The following is a 23,455-nucleotide window of genomic DNA, read 5'->3' as shown; positions in this document are numbered from 1 at the left end:
GGGCTCCAGCTGCCTGGTCATGGGAAAAACCCTGCGCAGGCTCAGGTGGCGGCGAGAGCCCGCTGTCTCCAGCTGATGGGAGGACGATGGGACGGGGAGGCCTCTCGGCCGAGGCCACGGGTCCTATGATGGTGGGACGGGGAGGCGGGAGGAGCGGGAGCCCCGGGGGGTGGGTTTCCAGGTGAAGCGACCTCCCTAGCAGAGGCCGGACCTCCTGAGGAACCACACAGGGGGAGAAGCATTTTAATTAATTTATTTATTTCTTTACACATAACTGAAAGTGATGTTACAGTACATAAGTTATTTACAACTGTGCAGTAATGTGTTGCAAAATAAATTATCTAGAAGGCAGCAAAAGTACATTGTGAATGTATATAAAACTGTACAGCGTTCGTTCGCGGATACTCTCTATAGGATTATTGGCTCTGTAGTGTTTCAAGTTAACGTTCTCAGAAAGAGAAACAAAATGCCCAAGATTAAAGGAAAAAAATATACAAACCACGTGGATTTGACTCCATTAAAAACACTATTGGAGAGTCCTGGCTGAGTCCCTCTGTGGCCGGCAGGTGGCCCTCGCCTGGCACTAGCGACCTCAGTGTCCCAGCCTGTCCTGAGGACCGTGGCGGGCGGACACTCCTGGCCCCGACCAGAGGTCACTGTTGTGCGAGGTGGACGCCTCAGTCGTTTCCTTTAGTTGATCAGAAGGGAGCAGGGACTTCAAAAGCGCACTCTCCTGCTCCTCGGGTGCCTGCGGCTGGCTGGGAGGGACCCAGGTGCCCCTCTGGATGGGCCACGGTCTCCTCCTCCCGCTGGGGCCAACGAGGCACTGCAGCGTGGGGGCCCGTTCTCCCTGCCACCGCTGGTAAAGACTCTGGTTCTCCTGGCCTCCGGGCTGGTCTGGCAGGCGAGGCGTGTGGCCAGGTGCAGTCTCTGGGCTCCTCCCACCTGGCCGGCACGGTGCCCTCCTGCACCGCGGGCACGTCAGCAGCACTGGTGACTACGGCCCTCGCCGGTGTCCTGCGACTTTCCCCTGGTGTCACGCTGGCAGCAGCACAAAGTCATCGTTGACATCGACCATGGGCACGTAGAAAGAGGGCACCTCGTTCACACACAGCGACTTGTGCCCTGCGGGGTCCAGCTCCTGTGCCTTCAGCTGCCACTCCATCCTCTGCACGGCATTGAGGGCTGCGGCCTCGTGCTGCTGCCGCATCAGGAGGCAGGTCTGCAGGACACACACGGGTGAGGGTCCCAGATGCCACCCGCGGCCCCGGCTGCCTCTGTAGGGCAAGACGCACAGCAGGCTGCGGCCTGGACCTGACTGCCCATGGCCCACTGCCCTGGCAAGACACAGACCTTTCTGTAACTAGCCACGGTGCTGCTCATCGGGAAGACGGCCCCTCAGGATGGTCTGTGCCCCGACTGCCCTGCGTCCACCACCCCGCCCCACGGCTGTGCTGCACTGGGGGTCTGCTAGGGCTTGAGAGCCACCACAGCAGCCCCTGAGGACTGGACAAGGCTGTGGCTGCAACATTCTTTATTTAAATAAAGTATTTTTTTAGTTGTTGATGGACCTTTATTTTATTGATTTGTGTGAGGTGCTGAGAATCAAACCCAGAGCCTCATGCATGCGAGGCAAGCGCTCTGCCACTGAGCCACAGCCCAGCCCAGCCCAGCCCATCCCCCCATTTCATCTTTCTAGTGCCCGAAGTTCCTCCTCTGCCTTCACAGCCCAAACTGAGCTACTGCCCAAGTGCACGTGCGGGCGGGGACCTGCAGGGCCACCCTGACGCCTTTTGGGTTGTCAGTTGCTGGACTTAAGGTGGACCACACCAGCTGATGCTCCCAGAACCTGCAGGGAGAACCTGCAGCAGCCCCAGCCCCTTGCATTCTTCTAAAGGTCATGTCATTTTTGGTTGTGAAACTAATGACTACACTGAACATCTTCTCACCAAGTTTGGCCATTTTATCTCCCTTTTCTTGGGCTACCTCCTTTAGATTCTTTTTTTCCCAATCTACTTTTCTTGCAAAAGTTTGCATTAATAAAAAGTGGTGTAGAAATGCACAAAGCCTAATTCTCTTTCAGGTAGGGTCTCCCTGGGGTCTTCTGTCAGCTGAGGCACTGGCAACTGAGAGGACACAGGTAGAGAGGGTGCAGCAGCCCCCCCACCCCACCCCCAGGCTGTGTAAACCGCAGTGGCCTGTTGTGACTGTGCCTCCCACTGAGCCAGGTGATGGCTGGGACCCAGGGCAGCTGAAACTGCAAAACTGGCAAGTCACATGGCTGCTAGTAGTGGTGTGCTGGTGGGGGGCGGGCAGGGCTGGCAAGGCATGCACAGTGTCCAGCCACCGGCCTGCGGCACCCACCTTCATTCGGTCGTACTTGTCATCCACGTCCTGTAGCCAGGAGATGAACTGGCGGGCATTGAAGCGATCTCGAACGGACTTGTTCTCGTCGCCCTGTCAATCAAACGAGGTGTGTCTGGAGGAAGAGGGCTGGGGAGGTGACCAGCAGAGGTGTGGTCACCTCAGGAGGTTACCCTGGTCCAGGGCCAAGGGGATGACGCCCCCCCCCCCGCCCCATCTTCCCTGGAGAGGCTGTTCCTGGGCATCAGCAGCCCCCAGCAGCCACTCGGGACCTGCCCTGGCACAGCAGTGCTGACAGGGGCTGCGCCTCGGTGGGGCTTTCCAGTGGGGTGCTTCGTGTCCTGGGTGGGATGGAGTAAGGTCCCTCGACCCTAGTCTCCATTCCAGAGGCTCAAACAGATGGCACAGGGATCACACGAAGCTGCTGGTGGTGCCCGGGCAACCTCCCCACTTTCCAGAAACACACCTCCCTTCTCTGAGGTGGGAGCTGCAGGCCCTGGGCAGCCTGGTTGTGCCCTCCCCACTGGCTTCCATGTCCTGTGGTCCTGACCGCTTCCTCCTCACACATAGCCCCACTTTCACCCCAACAAATGGGTCTGTACTTGTGGACCAGGCACAGGCACCCTTGGGAAGGAGGTGCCCAGCCTCCCCTGCATACCCTGGAAAGAACATGCCAAAGGCTCTGAGAACAGAAGGCCGGTGGCCTCTGTGCACCTCGTGCCCAGACTGTCAGCAAGGTACTGCAGAAGAGGCCTCAGCCTGACCATCAGGAGACTGTCTTTTAGGCTGGGGCTGTGGTTCAGTGGTGGAGCGCTTGCCTAGCATGTGTGAGACACTGGGTTCTATTCTCAGCACCACATAAAAATAAACACATAAAGGTAGTATGTTTATCCATACTAATAAAAAAAAAAAAAAAAAAAAAAAAACTTCAAAAAAATTCCTCAGTTTTCNAAAAAAAAAAAAAAAAAAAAAAAAAGAGAGAGAGAGAGAGAGAGAGACTGTTTTTTCCTTTGGACTTTCAAGAGACCCAGGAAATTACTTAGTGGTTTTTTTCTTTTTGACGCAAAGAGCAAAACTTCCAAATATTCACAAAACACTCCTGCTCTGCTTTAAAGAAAACCTGTGTGTAACATATAAATGGGAAAGCAGCTACGTCCTCAGGGTAGGGGAGCCTTAACACACTAGGAACGTTTTAACTGGAGCCCACCCAGGCTCTACTGCCAAGCCTCCGGGGCTCGTGGGACCCAGGGCATCCGTCCAGAGGTCCCAGCATAAAGCCATGGACACGGAAAGGTCAAGACACTGGAAACGCTCCCCGAGGCTGGGAGTCCCCAGGTGAGCTCCGGAGTATTGCCACGCAGTCAGCGACAGGCCACGGGCTGGAGGCCAGCACTCGAAGTGGCTGTGGGAGGCAAGGCAGTCCTGGGTCATGCAGCTCCAGCCTGCCCCAGGCCCCCAGCCAAGCACTGCTCACAGCAGGGGAAGGGCTGGCTGGCACAGCCTGGGCTGCACAGGTCCAGCTGGGAAACCCCGACCCGCTGGGGCCTTCGACGGGGAGGGCAGCGGCTCACCCTGGCTTCGCAAGTGTCCCAGGGGAAGTTTAGGACTCAGAGCTGCACACTGGCTGAGGCCCTGTCCAGCAGTCTGGGGGACACCTGGGTCCCAGTGCGCCAAGTACGGGAAGCTGGGGCAGTCCTGCTCCAAGCGTAGCGCTTGGATCCGTGCTTGCCATGCTGCCTGGCGTGTGAGGCCTGCCGGCTCTTCTAAGGAAGGAGAGGTCCTGGGCCCCGCTGGCCCCGCTGGATCACCCACCTGGCTCTCCAGAGGCATGTTGTAGACCTCAGAGTCCAGCAGCATCGTGCAGGCACTGAAAGGCACTGGCCTGGTTGGCGATGGTCCTGGCCGCCCGGCAATGCACCCGCAGGATCTCCTGCTCACACGACACGATCAGCTTCTCCTGCGAGGGGGAGGAGGGGTGAGCGCAGGCCCCCAGCAGTGGCCCCCGTGCCTGGACCTCCTCTTACCCGCTCGATGCTGTGCTGTAGACGCAGCTTTCCCCGCACCGTCTCCTGCTGCTTGAACAGCTCCTTCAGGGGCTCCGCCAGGGAAGGGGGGGGTGCAATCTGCATGCACAAGGGGAATGGGTCAGTGGGGCCGGAGCCCTGCCCAGAGCACCCACCCACCCAGGCACCTCCTGAGAAGCACCTCTGACCCTGCACAGCAAGGAGACGGTGAGGGAGAAGGCAGGGGCACACAGCACCTGCTGGCAAGGGGGAGGAGAGAGAGGTGTGCGTACCCTATGTGCCAAAGCAGCACAGCAGGAGTAGGGAGCCCCGTGGGGTCCAGTGAGGGCCTACGCACCCAAAATGGAACCTGGACGCCAGTGCCTGAGGCTGCCTGGCTGCTGAGAAGGGAAGAGAGCCCACCCCAGTCCCCATGGGGGAGGCTCTGAGGCTGACCATGGTGGCCAGACACCAGCAGGCAAAGCGTGTACACCACAGGTGACGAGGAACAGGCCTCCGCTCTTAGGAATTGGGAGGTCAGGCTCCCGGAGCTGGCACACAAAAAACCCGCAGTGTGCATAGGACCTGGGCAGATGTGTGGTGCCTGCTCCGACCATGGAAGGAACTGGCAGAGAAGGCAAGGCTGGGGCGGGCCGGAGGGCATCTGCAATAGACAGTGGCAGCCGCAGGCCCTGGGCAGTCTGGTGATATGTGATGATGCTGAGATCAACCACAGGCCCACGGAGGCTCCTGCTGACAGCAGAACCCTGAGCAGCAAGACCCTGAGGCATGGACAGGGTCCCCGGCTACAGGAAGCACAGCAGAGACACTGCTGCAGGGCGTTGTCAGGGGCAAGACTGTGAGAAAAAAAGGATCCACATCCAGCCCTGAAGTCTTCCCCGAGACTGGAACAAACGAGAAGAAGACAGCGTTTCTGGCAGAGAAGCCCGGCCCAGGCACCCGACCTAACGGCTTCAGATTAGTCCCAATGACCAGAAGAAGCCAGACACCAGAAACCCTCCAGCTGTGCCCACCAGGCCGTGACTATGGGGATCCGGCCCCTGACACGGGTCTCGGTCCCATCACGGGACACTTGTACAGATGATCAGCACTGCCCAAGAGGGTCTTGTGCCCACCACAGGCCCCGTCCACCACTGAACCAGACATCCCACAGACAGCACCAGGATGGCTCTACAAGCATTCTGAGGCTCTGAGTTGTGGGCTTCTCTGTGAATCTAAAATCATTTCAAAACAGAAGATGCAGCTAGGTCTCTGCAGCCTTCAAACCTCGCCCATCTCGTCCCCTGATGGGCCCAGATGGGTTGGTTGAGGGACTTGGATGAGCCAGGATACCCGACACAGCAGCAGGCGTGTGCCCGCTTCACCCAAGGGTCTGCAGGATGAGGTGGAGACAGGGAGGAGCCCACACTGAAGGCTGGGCGGTGGGAAGGGCTAGCACAACCTTTGGTCCTTTACTTTCCCTCCAATTTCTCACAGCTGCCCCGTCACTGTTTGGGTAATGGAGACATAAATGCAGCCACAGAAAGTAGGAAGAGGTCTTACTGAACAGACACTTCAGACCTGACTCTTCTGAATGCAGGGGCCCACACCATCATCTGTGCAGTCCTCCTGCAGGGCTCAGGGCTCAGGGCTCAGGGCTCAGGGCTCAGCGCTCCTGGATGCCCCTTGGGGGAACACGTGGCTCCAACATGGCCTGGCCCTGCTGCTGCTGAACTCAGCCCCTTCCAGGGAAAACCCAGCAGAAGCCCACGTCCAACACCCACCCTCGCTCAGAGGGGACACCAGGCAGCTGTGCTTCCTGTCCAGCAGCAGCCTCTGAGGGAGCAAGGCCCTGCAGCACCGTCTTCCTCATTCCACCTGCAGGTCAGAAGGCCTCTGCTCCGCAACCAGGACGGAGTCCAGCCAGGCCCAGAGAGGAAACAACAGAAGCCCTGGCTTTTCCTCCACGGGTAGGTGGCCACACAGAAAGTCAGCTATGCAGTGAGGGGAGAGGCCCCAGGGGCCTGGGGGCTCATCACGGCCAGAGATGGAGAAGAGCTTCCTTTGCCTCTGCAGTTGAGAAGACCCCAGAGGACAAGTGGGAAGCAGCCTGTCTAGGAAGGCCCAGGCCCTGGTAGGGCCTGACATGCTGTGGGGAGCCTGCTGGAGGCGCGCAGGGGAGACGGGCAGAGCAGGTGGGACCCACTGAGGTGCTCGAGGCTCCAGAGAGACACAGCGACGGGACGGGAGGGATGCAGGTGAGACTCTGCTGAGGCTTTCCATGTGAAGGGCAGTCCCAGCAGCGAGCCACAAAGATGGGCTGTGCAGGGGTGCCCACCAGGGCCCCGCCGCTCAGAGAAAGCAGCTGCAGAAATGCTGGGGCTGGGGGCCAGTGGCCAGCCATCCATGGAGACACAGACCCTGGCAGCTCTCCTGATCCCGGAGGCCGTGAGGTGGCCCCAGAGACCGACGCCAGGGTGTGCGCGTGCAGGCAGGCAGGCAGGCAGGCAGGCAGGGTGTACTCACCACAGGGATGTGCAGCTTGCTGAGCGGCTTGCCGTCCAGGAGGTAGGACCCGGTGTAGGTGACGTACTCGGCGTAGCACTGGGGTGCCTGGGGCGTGATGTAGCAGAGGATCTTGCGCTTCTCCTCAATCTTCTTTCGGATCTGGAGGTACTCGAAGTAGGGGTTGGACCTGTCGCTGTGGTAGGGCTCAATGTCATCCAGCTTGATGGCGTCCACAATGGCGGCCAGCGTCTGCTGGATGACCTCCCGCGTCTGCTGCGTGCTTGTGTTCAGCTGCTGCTGCAGCTGCTGGCTGGAGCGCTGGAAGCGGCGCTTGCGGGGGTGCTGGGCNCCCCACAGTGAACTCCTCCTCAGGGGTTCTCCTGATGTCCACGGAGATGGAGCGGTACAGGTTTGTGGGGACGGGCCTCGTGGGCGTCTGGCCCGGGTGCTCTGCAGTCCCGCCCGAGGCCACAGGAAACCTGTCGTAGAGCGGGGGGGAGCAGGCGCTGGTGGTGGGCAGCGGGTGCTGGCTGTCGGTGCAGTCGAACACCAGGTCGGGGTAGTCGTCGGCGCTGCAGGACGGGGTCCTGGGCGTGTGCAGCTCCTCGTAGCTGGGGCCCGACACCAGTGAGGCTGGAGTGGGCACCCCGGCGGGCCGGCTCTGCTCGGGCCGGGGCGAGGCGGGCAGGGCCTCCTTCAGGGGCGGCCCTGCTGACCAGTCTTGGGCCTCGGCACCCAGCCCTGGCGGGGGCTTGCTTTCAGGAACAGGTGGCGTCGCAGCTGACTCCTTGGCCTTCTTGTCTTTGAAGGGCGGGTCCAGCCCCAGGGGCTTCTTGGGGGCGGCATCCAGGCCCTTCTTGCGCGCGTCGTCCGCGGGCTTTGCCTTCTCCCGGAGCCTGGGGTCCCCAGACCTGTGCCGCAGCTTCTCCATCTGCCGCATGCGCTCCTTGTGCCGCTTGTGCCGCTCCTCAACCTCCAGGTCCTTCTGCGACAGCATCCGCTCGAAGCTGGTCATCATCAGGTCGCCGTCCCCCAGCAGCTTCTCCCGGGGCCGGGCGTCCTTCTTGCCGGGCTCTCTGGGTGGCGGCAGCTTGTCCAGGCCGTTGCTGATCTTGGTGGGCTCTGCCCTCTCCTTCTCTGCACCCTCTCGGGGCTTTTCCTTGGCCTTGGCCTCACCCAGCCTCAGGGCCTCCTCCCTGCCCTTGTCCCGGACGGTGGGCCGCGGCTCGTCCTTGTGGTGCCTGTCCCGGTGCTTGTCCTTGTCCTCCCGCCACCGCTCCCTGCGCTTCTCCCTCCTCCTCTTCTCCTTCAGGGAGCCCAGGGCACTGGACCCGAAAGGCTTCAGCTCCTTCTCCACCTTCTTGGGAGGCTCCCTCTCGGGCTCGCTCCTCTCTCTCTTCTCAGAAAACCCGTCGGCGGCCTTGTCCAGCTCCTCCTCGCCGTCCACCTTCACGGCGTAGGCGCTGCCATAGGCCTCGGCGTCCAGGAAGTCCTTCTCGTACTGGCCGGGCTCCCTCCTGCCCCCGTCCTTGTAGTCCTCGGCCTTGTCCTTCCTCTCGGCCTTCTCCTTCTTGGCCCGCTCGCGGTCGTGGCTCTTCTTGGAGGAGGAGGAGGAGTGCCGGTGCCGCTCCTTCTCCCTCAGCCTCTCCGCCAGGCCGGGGCCCTCCCGGGCCTTGTCCTCCAGCGGCTCTGAGAAGGACACCTCTAGGAGGGCGCTCAGGCCGGGCTCGGGGCCGCGGTCTGCAAAGCTGTCAGAGGAGCCCTCGCTGGCCTTGTCGTGCGCCTCCTCCCTGCCCTCCTGCAGCGCCTCCTCCTCCAGCCGCTCCAGCAGGCTGCGCTCCGCCTCCGCGCCCCGCGAGGCCCTCCGCTCCCGGTCCGGCTTCTCCTTGTGCTTGCCCTTGGCCCTGTCCTCCCCGGGGTGCTTCCTCTCCACCTTCTCGGGTGGCCTCTGCCTGCTGCGCCTCTCCTGGGGGGCGTCGGCCAGGACCCGGTCCTTGCGGTCCTTGTCCCTCTTCTCTCTGTGCTTCTCCAAGGCCTTCTCCTTCTTGTCTCTGCCTGCTTCGGGGGCACCCCTGTCCTTCCTCTTCTCTTTGGGCTCCTTGTCCCGGGGCTTCTCGTGCGGCCTGTCGGAGGGGCACTTCCTGTGCCTGTCTGCCAGGGGCGGCTCCCTCCCGTCCTCCCTCTCCTGGAGGCCATCCGCCCTGGGGGCCTCGCAGGCCTCCCCTGGCCGCAGCCCGCTGGCCAGGTACTCCTCCTTCTCGTCCTCGCTCTCGTCCGTGAAGATGTCTGCGATGTACCAGCTCTTCTCCTTCCCCTTCTTCTCCTCCCTCTTTTCAGAGGCGTCCTCGGAGGCGGCTGCGGGGAAGTGCGCCTTGTCCTTCCTCTCCCGGGCCTGCTCGAGGCCGGACCTCCTGTCTCGGTCTCTGCCGTGTGTGTCCTTCTCTTTGTGCTTCTCCTTGCCGTCTTTCCTCTCCTTGAGGCATCTGTCAGAGTCTCTGTCCTTCGGACACTTCTCGCCTCGGTCCCTGTCGCTGGACTTGTCCTTGTGCCTCTCGGAGCGAGCCTTCTCCTTCTTCTCCTTCTCCCGAGCTGCGTGGTGCCGCTCCCAGGACTCCAGGCTCTTGGCGAGGTCGCAGTCGGCCTTGTCCTTGAAGGCGCCCTCGCAGCCGCACTCCTTCAGCTCCTCCCTGTGCGGCTCCTCTGGCCGCAGGCGGACCTCCTTCCGCTCCCTGGAGCCCTCCAGGGCGTCTCTCCGGTCCCGTGGGTCCCGTGTGCCTTCCGAGGACTCTCTCCTCTTCTTGTCCTTGTCGGGGAGGTAGCTGGGAAGGCTCCGGTGCTTCTCCACCTGGTCCCTCCTCTTCTCCGAGCTCTTGTCCAAGTAGTCCCGGTCCTTCTTTCGGAAGAAAGCGTCTCTGAGATCTCGTTTTTCCCGGGCCTTGCTGTCCCGCTTCTTCTCCTTACTGTCCTCTTTCACCGTTTCCAAGATAAGTTTGGCCACAGAGTCACTCTTGATGTCCCTGTAATCTGTCACTGGGGAGTCCCAGCTGTCCTCCCCTTTGAAGTCAAAGGAGGAGTCGGAGAGGTCTGAAAACCACCTGTCCTGCTGGTCGTCAGACAGGCTGAGCTTGGTGTCCTCGCTCTCCAGGAAGTGGCCCCGGTGGCAGCAGTCGTCGAAGGCTGCGTCCTCCCTGTAGGCCTTCTCCCTCCGGAGCCTCTCCTTGTCCTCCTTCAAGGCCTTCTCCTTGGCCTCGCCCTTCTTCTCCGGCTTGGGGGGCCGGTCCCGGGCCTTCTTCTTCCTCTCCTCCTTGTACGGCCGCAGCCTCTCTTCCTTGGGGGACTTCTCCTTGCCCAGCCTCTCCCGCTCAGCCCTGCCAGCCCGGTCCTTTTCCTCCCGGAAGGCCCTGCCGCCGTCCCTGCCCACGTCCTTGATCCTCTTTAGTGGCTTCTCGTCTCTGAAGAGCCACTCCTTGTCCTCGGGCTTCGTCCTGCCCAGCCTCTCCTCCCTCTTGAGGTGGTCTCGGTCATGCTTTAACACCCGCAGCCTGCCCTCCGTGGAGACGTCGCTGTCCAGGAGGGCGGCCTTGTCGGCCTTGGGCCTGGGGTCCTCGTACTCATAGGTGAAGCTCTTCAGCTTCAGCTCCTGGCCGGGGCACTGCCCCTTCTCCTTGTTTTTGTGTCTGTGTTTCGTCTTGTGTTTCTTGACGACTTTTCCCTCCTTGTCTAGCTTGGGCACGGCGCCGTCCACGCTGGGGTGGAAGCCGCCCCTCTTCTCGGGAGCCATGCTCTGTAGGCTGCCCCTCTTGCGGTGCTCCTGCTTCCTCCTCGCGGGCTTTAGGGACTCCACGCTGGAGCCCTCGGAGGAGCAGTCCGACTCGCTTGTCAGGCCGGTGCCTGATGAGTCCGACAGCGAGCTGACCTGCGACCAGGCAGGGGAGGACACGGCCTTCCAGCTGTCCGCGCGCCAGTGCTTGCTGTGCTGGTCGGCGTGGCTGGTGCCATGGGATGAGGTGGAGGAGGCTGACAGGGAGCTGAAGAGCGACGGGTCCTTCAGCACCAGTGGGGAGCCCCTGCGGCAGCCCGTGCTCCCCACCGAGTCCCCGTCCTCCTCGCTCTCGGAGGATGCACGCTCGGACCCGGAGGAGCACAGCTTGTCGCTCCTCTTCCCAGGACGCACCTCCTTGCCCCGGGCCTCCTTCTTCCGCTTCTTCTTCACTTTGCTCTTCTCCTTCTGCTGCCTGGGCGCAGGGGGCTCGCGGGCCTTCGAGCCAGGCAGGACTGTGTGCGCCGAGAGCCTCAGCTTCTCCCCCGCGCCCACAGCCAGGCCGGCGTCCTCCTCGTCTGAGGTGTCTGACAGGATGCGATGGGCGGCTTTCTTGGGCGCGGTGGTGCTGTTCTTGGCATAGCTCTTGACCTCCATCTTGGGGATCGACACGAAGCTGCTGGCCTTGGGTTCTTTCCTATAGTCTTTCTTCAGCAGATGCTTGTCGTCCACGGGAGGGACCCTGTCCTGCTCATCGTCCTCATCAAACTCATACTCGTCCTTGACAGGCGTCACAGTCTTCTGAGGCTCTGGGTTCTTGGCCTTGAGCTTCAGGCCCTTCTCAAACTCGGAGTCTGTGTTGTTGCCATCAACTGAGCTGGAAGGTGCAAAGGATGGGGCGTCCTCCTCCTCGGAGCTCTCTGTGGGGACAGGAAGGGAGAGGTCAGGCAGGCTCAGAGCCACTCTCCCAGATCAGGGTGGGGCAGCTCTGCCGCTGCAGCAAGGAAGGGCCTCCCCGGATGCGTGGTCACCCAGGAGGGCAGGGCTGGCCAGCCCCTGCTTCTGGAGAAGCACGTCATTTGATCTATCCCATCTGAGGCCAGCCACAGCAGAGGGAACCGAGAAGTCTGCTCAGAGGTGGGGCTGGCCTCCCGGCAGAGACCGCGGCTTCTCGGCAGCCAGGCCCCAGGTGTGGCTCCTGCAGTCCGGAGTTCCTGAAGGCGCCAGGCCCCCAGGAGGCTGGGAGACCCTGCGTGGCCATCTGCAGGGAAACACCACATGCAGATGCTGCAGGGCTGCCCGTGGCAGGGGAGGCCCGCCCCGCTGTCCGCCCACAGCCAGGCTTACCCGTGGAGCTCTCCTCGCTGGAGGTGTACGTGCCTTTGCCCAGCAGCAGGTTCACCATAGTTGGGGAGTTGGCAACTTTCAGCGGGGTCTCCCCTTTCCTGTTGCTCTGCTGAGGGTTTCCTCCATACCGCAGCAACAACTTTACCACCTGCAAGACACGACAGCCACGTCAGGGAGCCTCTCGGCCAACACAGGATTCCCCTGGGGGACCGCTCCGCCCAGCAGCCGGCCATTAAGTGCCCTTCAGCAGCCGCTGGCCGTGTCCCTGGGTGCACCCTGCTGGCCGTCCTCTTCCACAGGAGGGCTCCTCCGCCCTCACTGCCTTCCATTTTTCTCTGGTGCTCCTCTGCAAGTTGTGCACCGCTTCCTGGAATCTTCTCAGCAAGACCCCCCCCTCCCGCCACAGTGAGCCCAGCAGCGGGCGGGGTCCACAGGTGCGCAGCTCTGGCGGATGGAGGAGATCGTGGGGTACAGAATAGAGGGAACAAAGACAAAGTTTCTGCAAGCTGGTTTATTTATTTTCATTTACATTAGAAAATAAGGCCATCTCTTCCTTGCTTGGAGTCACATGGAGGGTGGCTATGAGGGACAGAAGTGCTCTGGTGGTGTGCGACAGCCTGGTTCAACCTGTGTCTCATCTGCCCGCGCCCTGCTGCGGTGGGGGTGGCTGTGGCCACCAGGTGCTCACAATGGCTGTCTCCTCTCTCAGCGTCCCACTGGCCGCACGTCAGCAGCACCTACACATCTGCGTTTGCAGCTGCGGCTACGACAGAGGGCACGACCCACCTCAGGTCTGGGGAGCCAGTCTCGCTGGCTCGGCCTCCTTCCTCAGGTGGCTGATGGCCAAAGTGGGTTCCTGGCTGTATCTTGCTGGTGGAGGTCACCAGGTGCCTCAGCCTTGGGCCTACCCTAAGGCCAACACAGGCCAAGTCCCTCCTGTCCCTTCTGCCTCCTGTCCCCAGCAGGCCTCCCCAAAGGGCCACCATCCTGCCAGCCTCCCTGTTTCCACAGTGGCTGACACATCCCAGGAGTGCAGAGGTCCAGACTGTGACCCTCTCTACTCTTAGCCAGGTTCACTACAGACTCACACCTGCCCACCCCCAGAAAGTTTTTCTTAGTAAATCTCAGATACTGTATTTTCTACTGAAGTCCCTTTCTCTAAAATGACCCTTTTGAAAAAACAAACAAGCTGGGTATAGTAGCTACACCCAGAGTCCCAACTACTAGGGAGGCAGGAGGATCACAAGTTCAAGGCCAGCCTCAATAATTCAGCGAGGCCCTATCTCAAAATGAGAAGAGCTATGGCTGTGGCTCAGTGGTTAAGCACCCCTGGGTTCAAGCCCCAGTATGGGAGGAAAGAAAGGACACAAAAACAAAGCCCCCAAAGCGCGCTATGACGCCATCCTCTCACCTACCACTGGAACAGCAGCTCCTCTGTCAAACATGGGGCCAAAGTCAAGACCTCCCTAGGAACCCTCCTGGCCGCCCCTCCCCTGCAGCAACCCCTCTCCCCAGAGTCCTGGCTTCCTGAAACCCTTCCAGAACAGCCAGGCAGGGGCTGCTCTGTAGGAACACCAAGAACTCGGCAGATGTGGTATGTGCCAAGGCACCACCGTCCTCACCTGCCAGGACTGTCCTGCCTGTGGCTGTGGCTCAAGGGGCTCTGGCAAAGGTGTCCCCTCAGCAGGAAGCAGCACAGCCGGCTCATCCTGTGTGTATCTTGCCTCAGAGCTGGAGGCAAGCCTGGCCCAGGAGGCAGAGCCTGGGGTGGGCCTGGCCTCAGCCTCCCATGGTCCAGACCTGGACCTGCCCTCCCTGTGGAATGGACCATAGTGAGGACGACGGGATCAGCAGCACACACTGCCATCTTCCTACTGGGGACAGATGTTCCTGTGCAAGATCCAGCCTGGCCAAGGGTGGAGGGTACCCCTACAAGCAAGTGCTCCAGGCAGTGCAGCCAAGCCTCAGGGTAGCCTGCAGGCTGCAGGAGCAGGGTGGGGGGCAGGAGGTGCCAACCTTATAGTGCCCGTTGTTGGCAGCGTCGTGCAGTGGTGTGTCGTCGTCCAGGCCCTTGGTGTTCACCTCTGCGCCTGCGGCCAGCAGCTGCTTGGCGACGTCGTAGTAGCCACGGTTGCAGGCCTCGTGCAGCGCTGTCCAGCCTAGAAGCAGACACTTAGCACGTGTGTCACTGAGTCCTCAAGAGCCACACTCCTGCACCTGTTTGCAACTGACACCCAGCTTGCCAGCCTTGGCCCATGGGATAGAAGTTGCACCGGCACAGCTCTTTTTAACTAGCACCAGAGAAACAGGCTAAGAAGGCAGCCACGGAGGGCGTGAGGCCCTGACTCGGACTTGCAGGGAGGCCCTCTGCCAGGGAAGCCGAGTGCAGCATCCAGCACTGGTGTGCCAGCAGGGCTCACCCGCAGGGAGGCTGTGGAGCCAGGCCCCCCACAGGGCAGCTAGGTAGCAGGCAGCACTAGACTCTCACCACGAGCCCGTGCCAGGTCTGGAGAGGCGCCTCTGCTCTGTTTCACTTAAAAGTGCCTCCCAGTGTCCCTAATAGGGCAAGTGGGGCAGGCCGAGACCCGAGTGCCCAGTCACAGTATAGAGGCGCCCTCTGCTGAGGTGTGCACGCTGCATCTAAAAACAGTGGGCAAGACCCCCCCAGGAGCCTGGAGCTGTGCCTGGCAGACACAGCAGCAGGGAGATACTTAAAAAAAACCCCAGTTCTCTTAGAAATAAAAAAACAAAGATTGTATTTTGAAGTCCTTCCCCAGAGAATCCTCCCTCTCAGGACTAGCCTTGTCCACATACACACAAGGGCCTGGCGGCCTCTGCTTCTGCCTATGGGCAGGGCATGAGCACCTACCTGCGAAGTCCTTGACATTGACATCAGCGCCCTCGCTGATGAGCTCCTTGATGCGCCGGGCATCCCCCCTGATGGCAGCACGGTGCAGGCGGGTCTCGCCCCGCTCATTCCTCTTGTTGACTTTGTCTTTGGTTTTTGAGGCAGAGCTGGGCGTTCCCTTCTGACACACTGCAGACTGGGAGGGGTGCTTTGGTGTGGTGTCTACTGCAGGCCAAGGGGACAGGTGGGGCGTTACTGGAGGAGGCGCCGAGTGGTGGAGGCCTGGAGAACCTGGCCGCTTCCACAAGGTGAAGGGGTTCTGCACGGGGCCCCATACCAAGCAGACCCTGTGCTTCCCAGGCCCAAGGCCCCAGGGCTCACCTGGGCTGTTGGCAGACTCCTCCGCTGTCATCTGCATGAGGAGAGCCACCTGCTGGCGCTCAGAGAGTGGGTAGCCTGCTCGGATCCCAGACAGCCCCATGCCGAAGAGCAGCCCAGACTTGCGGGCGACAGGCTCCTTCTTGATCCTCTTCCGCTCAGGACCCTGTTTCTCTGTGCAATGGGTGGGGGAGAGAGGAGAGGAGAGGAGACTTCATGCCAAGTCCTCAGAGCCAGGGCCTTGCCTGGCATTCCAGAGCCCCTGCGTCCCGCCCAACGACTCACAGAGCAGTAGGGAGGCCTGCGAGGGACAAGGCACAGTGGCTGGCAGCGCCGGCACCGCCCCACCTGAGAGCAGCAGCTGTGAGAGACACAGTTGACACCCTGTTGCCAGCCCACCGGGTCTGCTGAACCTTGGCCTCCACCAACGTCTGCTCACCGCAGCCGCCTCCGACCCGCGGGCGGGAGCAGCGGACGGTCGGCACTGCTGACCTGGCAGCACACGTGTCTGCAGTTTAACGCCTCTTTCCCAGCCCTCCTCCAAACAAACAATGCAGATGTAAAATGGCAGACACAGTTTAAAATACATAAATAAATCAAGGCCAACTTGTCAGTACTGTACCTTTCTTCTTGCTTCTAGGAACCTCCATTTCATGCCGTGGTGCTTCGAGGAGCGTACCAGCCTTGCAGTACCACAACATGGACTGAGCTGGAGGCATCTGAAGGTATCAACACAGAGCACTAACGAGATACGGCGAAACAGCTTTCTCCTTCCACCTCTGCCTCCTCCTGACAAGCAAGTCCTGGGCGCCTCTGACCCATGACGCAACACCCTGCAGCCTCCAGCACGGAGACTGTGCTGCTGCTCCTAAGAGGTGGGGTGGGGAGCAGACACCCCAGACTCCATGACTGCGGTGAATACCCCACACTCTCCTTGCCCAGCACCTGCTGTAATGGAGGCCAGGAGCAAGACCCTGGCTGCTCAACACCCTGCTGTTCTGGAAGCCCGGTGCAGGGCCAAGACGATTCAGGGATCTCTGTGGCCATGGTGGGGGGTGGGGGGTGGGGGGCAGCCGCAGTAGCAGGGAGGACCGCTGTGGGAAATGCAGGTCTGAGCATGCCCTCTTTCTCTCCGTCCCTCACTTCCACGAAGCCCCTCTGCGGGACTAAACTGCTTCCTTGGTGACCAGAGTCTGCCCCTAGGGAGTGGGTGGCAGTGAGGAGGTGGCCTGAGTGGACTGCACGTCTGGGGTCCCGCAAGATGCTGGTCTCCAGAGGGCTGCCTGCTCAGCTCTGCTCCGCCCCACTGCTCTGCCACCAAGGTGTCCTGTAGAGAGGTTAGGCTTGCCTCTTTAAAAACCCAATCTGTGACTCACTGGGAATGCAGGCTGCGTGTTTCAGCATGTGCCTGAGGGTGCCAACTGCTCAGCAAAGCTGCCTGAACCCCAGATGCCCAGCAGTTCTAGAGCCAGCCGTGCCACTCAGGTTGGAGAAAGGAAGGTCCTCCCAAGGGGGCCTGGACCAGGCCTGCAGAATATACAGCTCCTCCGCAGGCTGGGGCAGGGCCACAGCTACTCAGTGTCCTCAACCAGGGAGGGAAGGCCATCTTCTCAACCCAGCACGCAGCCTCAGGAGGGATGCATGTGGAGTGGCTAGGGCAGGGACACCTGCCACACCAGCTGGAATAGCCAAGTCAACTTCATTCACCGACGAGGTGACAGGGGCGCAGCCAGATCACCCTCCCATATGTCTAGGTCCCCGTGGAAGCAACAGGGCCACAGTGACTGAGTCAGGGCATTAGGTTTCCGTTTGATCTCTCTGTGCACCTGCCTTGCACCTTCTGTGTCCCTGCACTGACCTGCCACTGAGCTGGCCACACACACGCCTTTACATGTCCTGTGGCTATGTCCTGACAATGACAGAACCAGCCCAGGCAATACTGGGTGCATCTCCTGGTGCTCCAGGACCTGCCATCCCTATGAGGTGGGGGCTGAGTGCCCACCAGTTCTCCTGTCTCCAGGAGGAGGGGTCCACATGTCGTGGAGCCATAGGTCTGCCCAGAACCTCTGTGGAGCCAAGACCTGTCCCTATACCAGGTACCCAGTACAGGGGGACAACACCTCTGGGGGCCATGAACCCCCACACCCCGCCCCATAAGGACACGACGAGAGCCTCAGTATAGCACGATACAGCAAGATCCTGCTTGCAGGCGATGTCTGACGATCACATTCAGTGACTCCACAGGTCACAGGCCAGGGGACCACCCTCCATGTTGTGAATGGACGACGGGGTGCTGCCCAGGCTGGCCTTTCACTCCTGGGATTGAGTGACTCTGCCACCTTAGCCGTGCAGCAAATGGTCCTTTTAAGATGGCCAAGGAGTCCAGGGAAGTGCACCAGTGGCTGGCCTGAGGCTGGCTGGGGCTGCTCGGTTCCAGGACCACCTGCACTTCCTTCTGAGGGACAGAGAAGGACAGCACACAACACTCGCTCCAGACCTGCAGACGGTGGGCCACGCAGGTGGGCGGGAAGCGACAGGGCCACAGTGACTTGAGTCGGGTCTGGGCTCCAGGGACAAGGAGACCAGCTGTCCCCCTCTGTGGCCCACTGACGAGCAGCACCGTCCCTTGGCTTCTCCTGAGCCCCAGTGAGGGCAGACAGAGTTTACACCTGTGCTTAGCCACAAGAGCTGCCCCTGTGGTGCTGGGGGAGCATGACGCCCTTCTCGGGGGCCCTGTCCCACCCCTCAGGAACAAGACTCTCCCTGACAGGAACACCCCACACAGCTCTGCCCAACCTTCAACAAGGTTTGTCCTAACAGGAAAAAAACCCAGTCTGATAACCTGAGAGCCACTGTCTCCACAATAAGGCAGCTTTCTCCAAGTAGCCATGGCAATCAGCACCCACAAGGATCCACTTTCTGTCCCTGGGTTCAGCGCCTGGCTGAGATGATGCCCACCGCAGAAGACCCAGAGTGGCCACAGCCCCCTCACCCACCTCCCACAGGATGCCTCACAGCCTGGCCCCAGCTGGGTCGTGACCAAGGGTGAGGAAGTGGGGCGGGGAACAGGAGTGAGCCAGTCCTAGATGCTGATGGGGACACCCACAAATTCCATTATCCAAATGGAAGCGAGTGAACTTTAAATGGTCTTTTCCAAGTTACAAAGTAGAACACTGGCAGGTCCAGGAAGACAGGCAGCCTACAGTGCAGCAGAGGGGGCACTTGTGGTCACTGTGTGTCTCTGGCTGTCCACGGGCCCTCACGTCCCCTCAAGATGTGCTTGACAGGCTGGGTGCACTTGGTGTAGAGCCCAGCACAGAGGCCAGGGAGACAGCAGGGGACCAGCCAGGCTCTCCAGCCTATGCAACTGGTCCCCATTCCCGGGCATTCCCTGTTTTCCCCCGAAAAAGATGCTAGCGTGGCACTTCTCCAGGGATGGCCCCGGCTGGACGGCCCACCCACCTCCTCCAAGATACAAGGGATGTGGCAGCACCTTGTGCTACTGCGGTCTTTCTCTGCCTCTGATGTAAGTCGGGACACCATCCTCAGCCTGCACCCGTGTGCCTGGGACCCCTGGCTCCTCCCACTGGCCAGCACTGCTGGGTGTGGCCTCCCTCCGAGTGGGTGGCAGGGGTGGTCTGTTCTGAGGTTGCCTATTTTCAGGAGTCCACTTCCTGCCATTGTGTCCAATGGGATAAGACCTTCCTGAGGCCCAGCGTGCTCTGATAACAAGGAGAGCTGGGGTGGCCAGGCTGCGATCGGAGGCCAGAGCTGTGCAGCGTCTCCTCCTGGCTATTCCCGCTCCTGGGTCTCCGGGACGCAGGACAACAGGCTTGCCTCTGATTGCTTTCTTCCTTTTACGTTCACTACCCACTGCAGATGCAGATTCCTTTCCCAGGAACTCTGGAACGGTCTCAGCCGCCAGCCTCCCGATTCTGCTTCCTCCCGCGTTGGCCTGACCTGAGCCCATTCTCCCCTGCTTCTCTTGTCCCACTTCGTCCACACCTCCTGTCCCGTCTGCATGCGACACCTCAGCCTACGACATTTCTTTACTTACAACTTCCAATTAGCTCATTCTTTATTATGTTGTACCTAATTAGCTACACAGTCCGAACACTGGTTTTCAATTTTCGTGTTTATAACTTTCATTTGCATTTGACACTTTAAAACATTCCATATGATACTTACAACCATGAATCTGCATAATGTTTTATAGTCTTTTATTTCTTGCTTCTGTTTTTAATTCTTCTCTTATAATCCACCGGTGTACTTCTCATGCTCAGTAGTTCCAGGGTGTGACGTCCCTCGGGCTGCAGAGCCTCTTGGGACAGCAGGAGGCCTTGCAGTCTGTCATTCTGCCTGGCCACTAGCACTTGTCCTAGCTCCAGTCAGAGGCCTCAGGCGGCACATGGCACTTCCAGGGGCATAAGGAAGCACAAACCAAAATGCCAGCCCTACAAGAGGAAAGGGCATGACTCGCCTTCCTTTTCAGAACCTGCCAAAAGGGACTGAGAGCTTGGCTGTGGACGCAGCCCCTCCCAATAGCCCAGTGAGTCACAGTGATGGGGCCTGCTGCTCAGCCCTGAGGGACAGCCTCAGGGTATGGGCCTGGATGCGAATAGGTGTGTGCACCTTAGCTCACAGAGAGCACCTGCAGCACTGAGCTCCAGGTTTTTCCAGAGAGAGAGAGCTGTAGGGCACACAGTACACTTTACTGCCAAGATGGGAACATTAGGGAGACTAACGCACCATTGCAGAATACTCTTTACTCTGCTCTCCAGAGGAGCACTGCTATGGTGACGTTTTGAAACAGGAGATTCCTGTGCACATCAGCTAAGCATGCTCTGGTCAGTGCAGTTCCCTGTCACAGACAGCTCCCTTCCTTTTTCCTGGGCCTCAAAAGCATTACCTGCCATACCAAGCACCGGCCCTAGTCCACATCTGGGGTCATGAAGCACAGCACTCCTATCATAAAGCCCCAGAGGTGTACAACCTATGCACCAGATCACTGGTTACAAAAGAGACCATAACCTGTCCCTAAGCCTGGGCTGAAACTCCAGAAGAGACCAACAGAGACCCACAGGGCGTGCCCTCGGCAGCCAGGCTACAGCTGGCACCCACACTAGATCCCATTTCCTGACCCCTCTTTTCTTCCTTCTGTCACTGCCAATGATTGCTTAAAGAAAAAAGACCCTGAATCCATGTGCTGTACCCTGCACCGTGCGCTGAGACCCCCAGCGCCATATGCTGTGACCCAGTCTCCAGCCTCAACCTGGCTCCTCCCTCTGGGCAGGGGCTGGGTCCTCTCCCCTTTTGCCTTCACCTGTAGCATGGTGGCTCCTGGCTGCCTGACCCTGCATCTCTAGACTCACATGAGGCACAGGACTACAGGTTGCAGCAGCAGACGGGCCAGAATTGAAAAGTGACACTGGCACCAAGAGCACAACAAGCCAAGAAGCCGTGTTGATGTGAGCAGACCCAAGGTGGACATGCAGCAAGGCCTGCACTGTGCCCACCCATCCCACCTACATGCCCTGCACCTCTGCAGCTGCTCCCCCCACAGTTAACAGGGCAACTCAAGGTGGGCAGGTTGCCCAGAGCCCGCAGTGGGGCACCAGGATGAGGCAGCCTGGCCCAGTGCCTGCCTAGCCCCATGTGGTTCCCCTCCAGAAGCTGTAAAACTCCCAGCAGAGCACTAGGCTGGGTGTCTGCTGGCCCCTGACTCACTGTGTCATGCTGTAGACCCAACTACCGGCCCCAGGGTTCCTTTGGTGTTCATGCTCTCCTTGGTTTAAGAAGAAACGGAACTGCCCAGGTCTAGATGGGAAGAATGGCCAAGAAACAGCAGGACAGAAGCCGAACATGGCATCTCAATCATGGAAAACACTGCACCTGGACAGGTCTCATCCCAAGTGCCCACAGGTGGTTCTTGGGCCAATTCCAGAATCCTCCCTGTGCAACCAAGACCTGGCCACTCACCCTCACCCACCAAGGTCTCAAGACAGTGGGAGACTCCTCCTCCCTGTAATGCCTTGGGGAAGCTGGAGGGGTCCTGTGGCGACCTGGCAGGGTGCTGCTGGGAGCCTGTAAGTACCATGCTAACGGGACTGGGGCCCGAGGCTGCTGTCCACAGCCACATGGTGAGGTGGAGAAGCCTGCCCTGGCTGTGCTCCCAGCCAGCGAGCCGGAGGCCTGCACACCCTGCTCTCCACCTAGGGAGCAAGCCACGGATCAGTGTCCTGGCTGGCACAGCCTTGCCACCCCTCCTATGGTGCAAGAACAGTCCTTTCCCAGCAAAAGCTAAAGGGGCCGCGACCCCTGGAAACACGTCTACCACTGACCATACATGGCAACACACTGTAGATATCCAGGGGCTGGTGCCCTGCTCAACCAGGAAAGCCAAGCAAGCAATGTTCCCTCTTCCACAGAGCCGCCAGCTGCAGACTTCTCTGACACGGTGGCTTCTCTTCTCAGGTGTGTCCCTCTTGGTGTCCCAGGCAGGAAGAAGGGAGACCAAGGGTCACAGCTGATGGAGTGGCGGGCTTGTGTGGAACTCCCCCATCAGGGAATACCTAACAATGTTCACAGACTCTTAAGACATGGGGAACATGGGTGCACAGACAGTATCATCTGAAGCAAATGCAGGACATTAATTCCATCATGAGTTCTTGTGGTGACAAAGCTCTTCCCACTAAAACTGGACCAAGGCAGTGAGGGATAGAGGGCCTGAACAAGTCAGAAGGAAGCAGGTGAGTCTCCTTGGGCTGACCTGGTCTGAGGAAGGGCTGTCTGCTGAACCCTAACCCTTCTTCTGAGCCTATGGCAAGCACCATCTCTGGGCAGCTTCCTTTGGCTACGCAGACAGCCAGACCTGCTTCCACAGCTGTGCTTCCCGCTGTGCCCAGAGGCCTTAGCAGAGGTGATGGTGCTGTGCTGCACAACCTCAGGGGCTGGTCCTGCTCGTTTTGCTCACAACAGGCCCAACTGTACTGCTCCTGGCAAGTCATCCAGCCTGACTCAGTACCAGGGGGCTGTACCTCCAGTGGGCTAGGCCATGCACACTGGGGTCAGGGAGCAGGAGACCACTCCTGCAGCAGCTTCTTGCCTCTCAGGGCACAGCCAGAGAAGCTGTCTGTGGGAGGCGGATTCCCTCCTCAGCTAGGCCACCTTCCCATGGCAAAGCTGCAGGCCCTCTCAGCAGAGGGCGCTGGAGGAGCGCTGTAAGAGGAGGCTAGTGGGGTTGGGGTGCAGGCTCTGCACCTGCCTGTCCCGGCTTCCTCCAGCCAGGGCCGAGCCATATCCCTTCAGGGAGGGCAGACTCCTCAGCTGAGAAGAGCAGGGGTGCTTTTCTCAATCACTCTTTCACCAGGATAAAAATCCTACAGATGCAGCGCTTTCCCAGCCTCCAGAACCGTGAGCCAAAACAGACCTTTCTTTATTTCAAAAAAAAAAAAAAAAAAATCACTGCATGAATCTCCCTGCTCTGTGCAAATTTTCCTTCCTGAGGGAGGCGGCTGGATGCCACCCCAGAGCCAGATGCGCCTCTCACTCCCGCTTCCTCAGCAAGCACTGTTCCTCTGGGTACAGTGAGCTAGGGCCCAGCTCAGCGCTCAGCTCAGCACCCAGCTCAGCAGAGAAGGAAGGAGACAGGTAACAGGTGAGTGCGGGCAGAAGGTGTGGAGCAAGACCAAGAGTCACCAGCTGGGGAGCAGCTCAGGGTGCCAACATGTGCCAAGCATATATTTGGGGCCCCGGGTTCCATCCCCAGCACCAAAAGAATGAATGCAGGATGCCATCTGCACACTCACAGTCGCATCGCCATCTCATGGGAGGTCTAATTCTGTCACAATGAGGAAGCAGAGGTGCAAGGAGGCCACGTCAGAACGGGTCCTGGGAGAACCCCGCCCCAGAGCAGGAGGCACATTGCACCTGCAAATCCTGCCGCACAGCCCTGGCGGGAATCCACTACAAAACTTCCTTCCCTTTCCCCTGGCCGAAATCTCCCCTGTGCCCAGCTGGGCCTCTGCCTGCTGGAACCAGGATGCAGTGTGAACAACAGAACTGCATGGACACTGGGTACAGGCTAAGGATCTCTGCAGGTTCCACAGAATGAAGGTGCGGTAGTCTGAGCCTCACAGATGCTCACCATCAATGAATGGGCCCCTGAGACCTCCTGGAGCCCCTGGGGAATGGCCTCCTTATACCACTATATCAAAATGTGACGAATTGGAACGGGATACATTCTAG

The 23,455-nt window shown here is 59.8% G+C and overlaps 1 protein-coding gene across 1 annotated transcript in view; it reads right to left on the bottom strand.

The window, feature by feature from the left end:
* Nucleotides 1-235: 235 nt before the first annotated feature.
* The window catches only part of Ankrd11 (ankyrin repeat domain containing 11), a 103,157-nt gene continuing 79,937 nt past the window's right edge, over nt 236-23,455 (bottom strand). The window contains 11 exon segments of the mRNA XM_015495947.2: nt 236-1,222; nt 2,365-2,457; nt 4,177-4,242; nt 4,244-4,321; nt 4,389-4,487; nt 6,894-7,222; nt 7,224-11,555; nt 11,983-12,130; nt 13,999-14,141; nt 14,852-15,055; nt 15,212-15,382. Coding sequence (XP_015351433.1) covers nt 1,037-1,222; nt 2,365-2,457; nt 4,177-4,242; nt 4,244-4,321; nt 4,389-4,487; nt 6,894-7,222; nt 7,224-11,555; nt 11,983-12,130; nt 13,999-14,141; nt 14,852-15,055; nt 15,212-15,382 — 5,849 coding nt within the window. The 3' untranslated portion in view covers nt 236-1,036.

This window comes from Marmota marmota, unplaced genomic scaffold (genome assembly GCF_001458135.2).
Source record: "Marmota marmota marmota unplaced genomic scaffold, marMar, whole genome shotgun sequence".
NCBI lineage: Eukaryota > Metazoa > Chordata > Mammalia > Rodentia > Sciuridae > Marmota > Marmota marmota.
The sequence above is the reverse complement of the archived record's forward strand: the minus strand, read 5'-3'. Positions and strand labels throughout refer to the sequence as shown.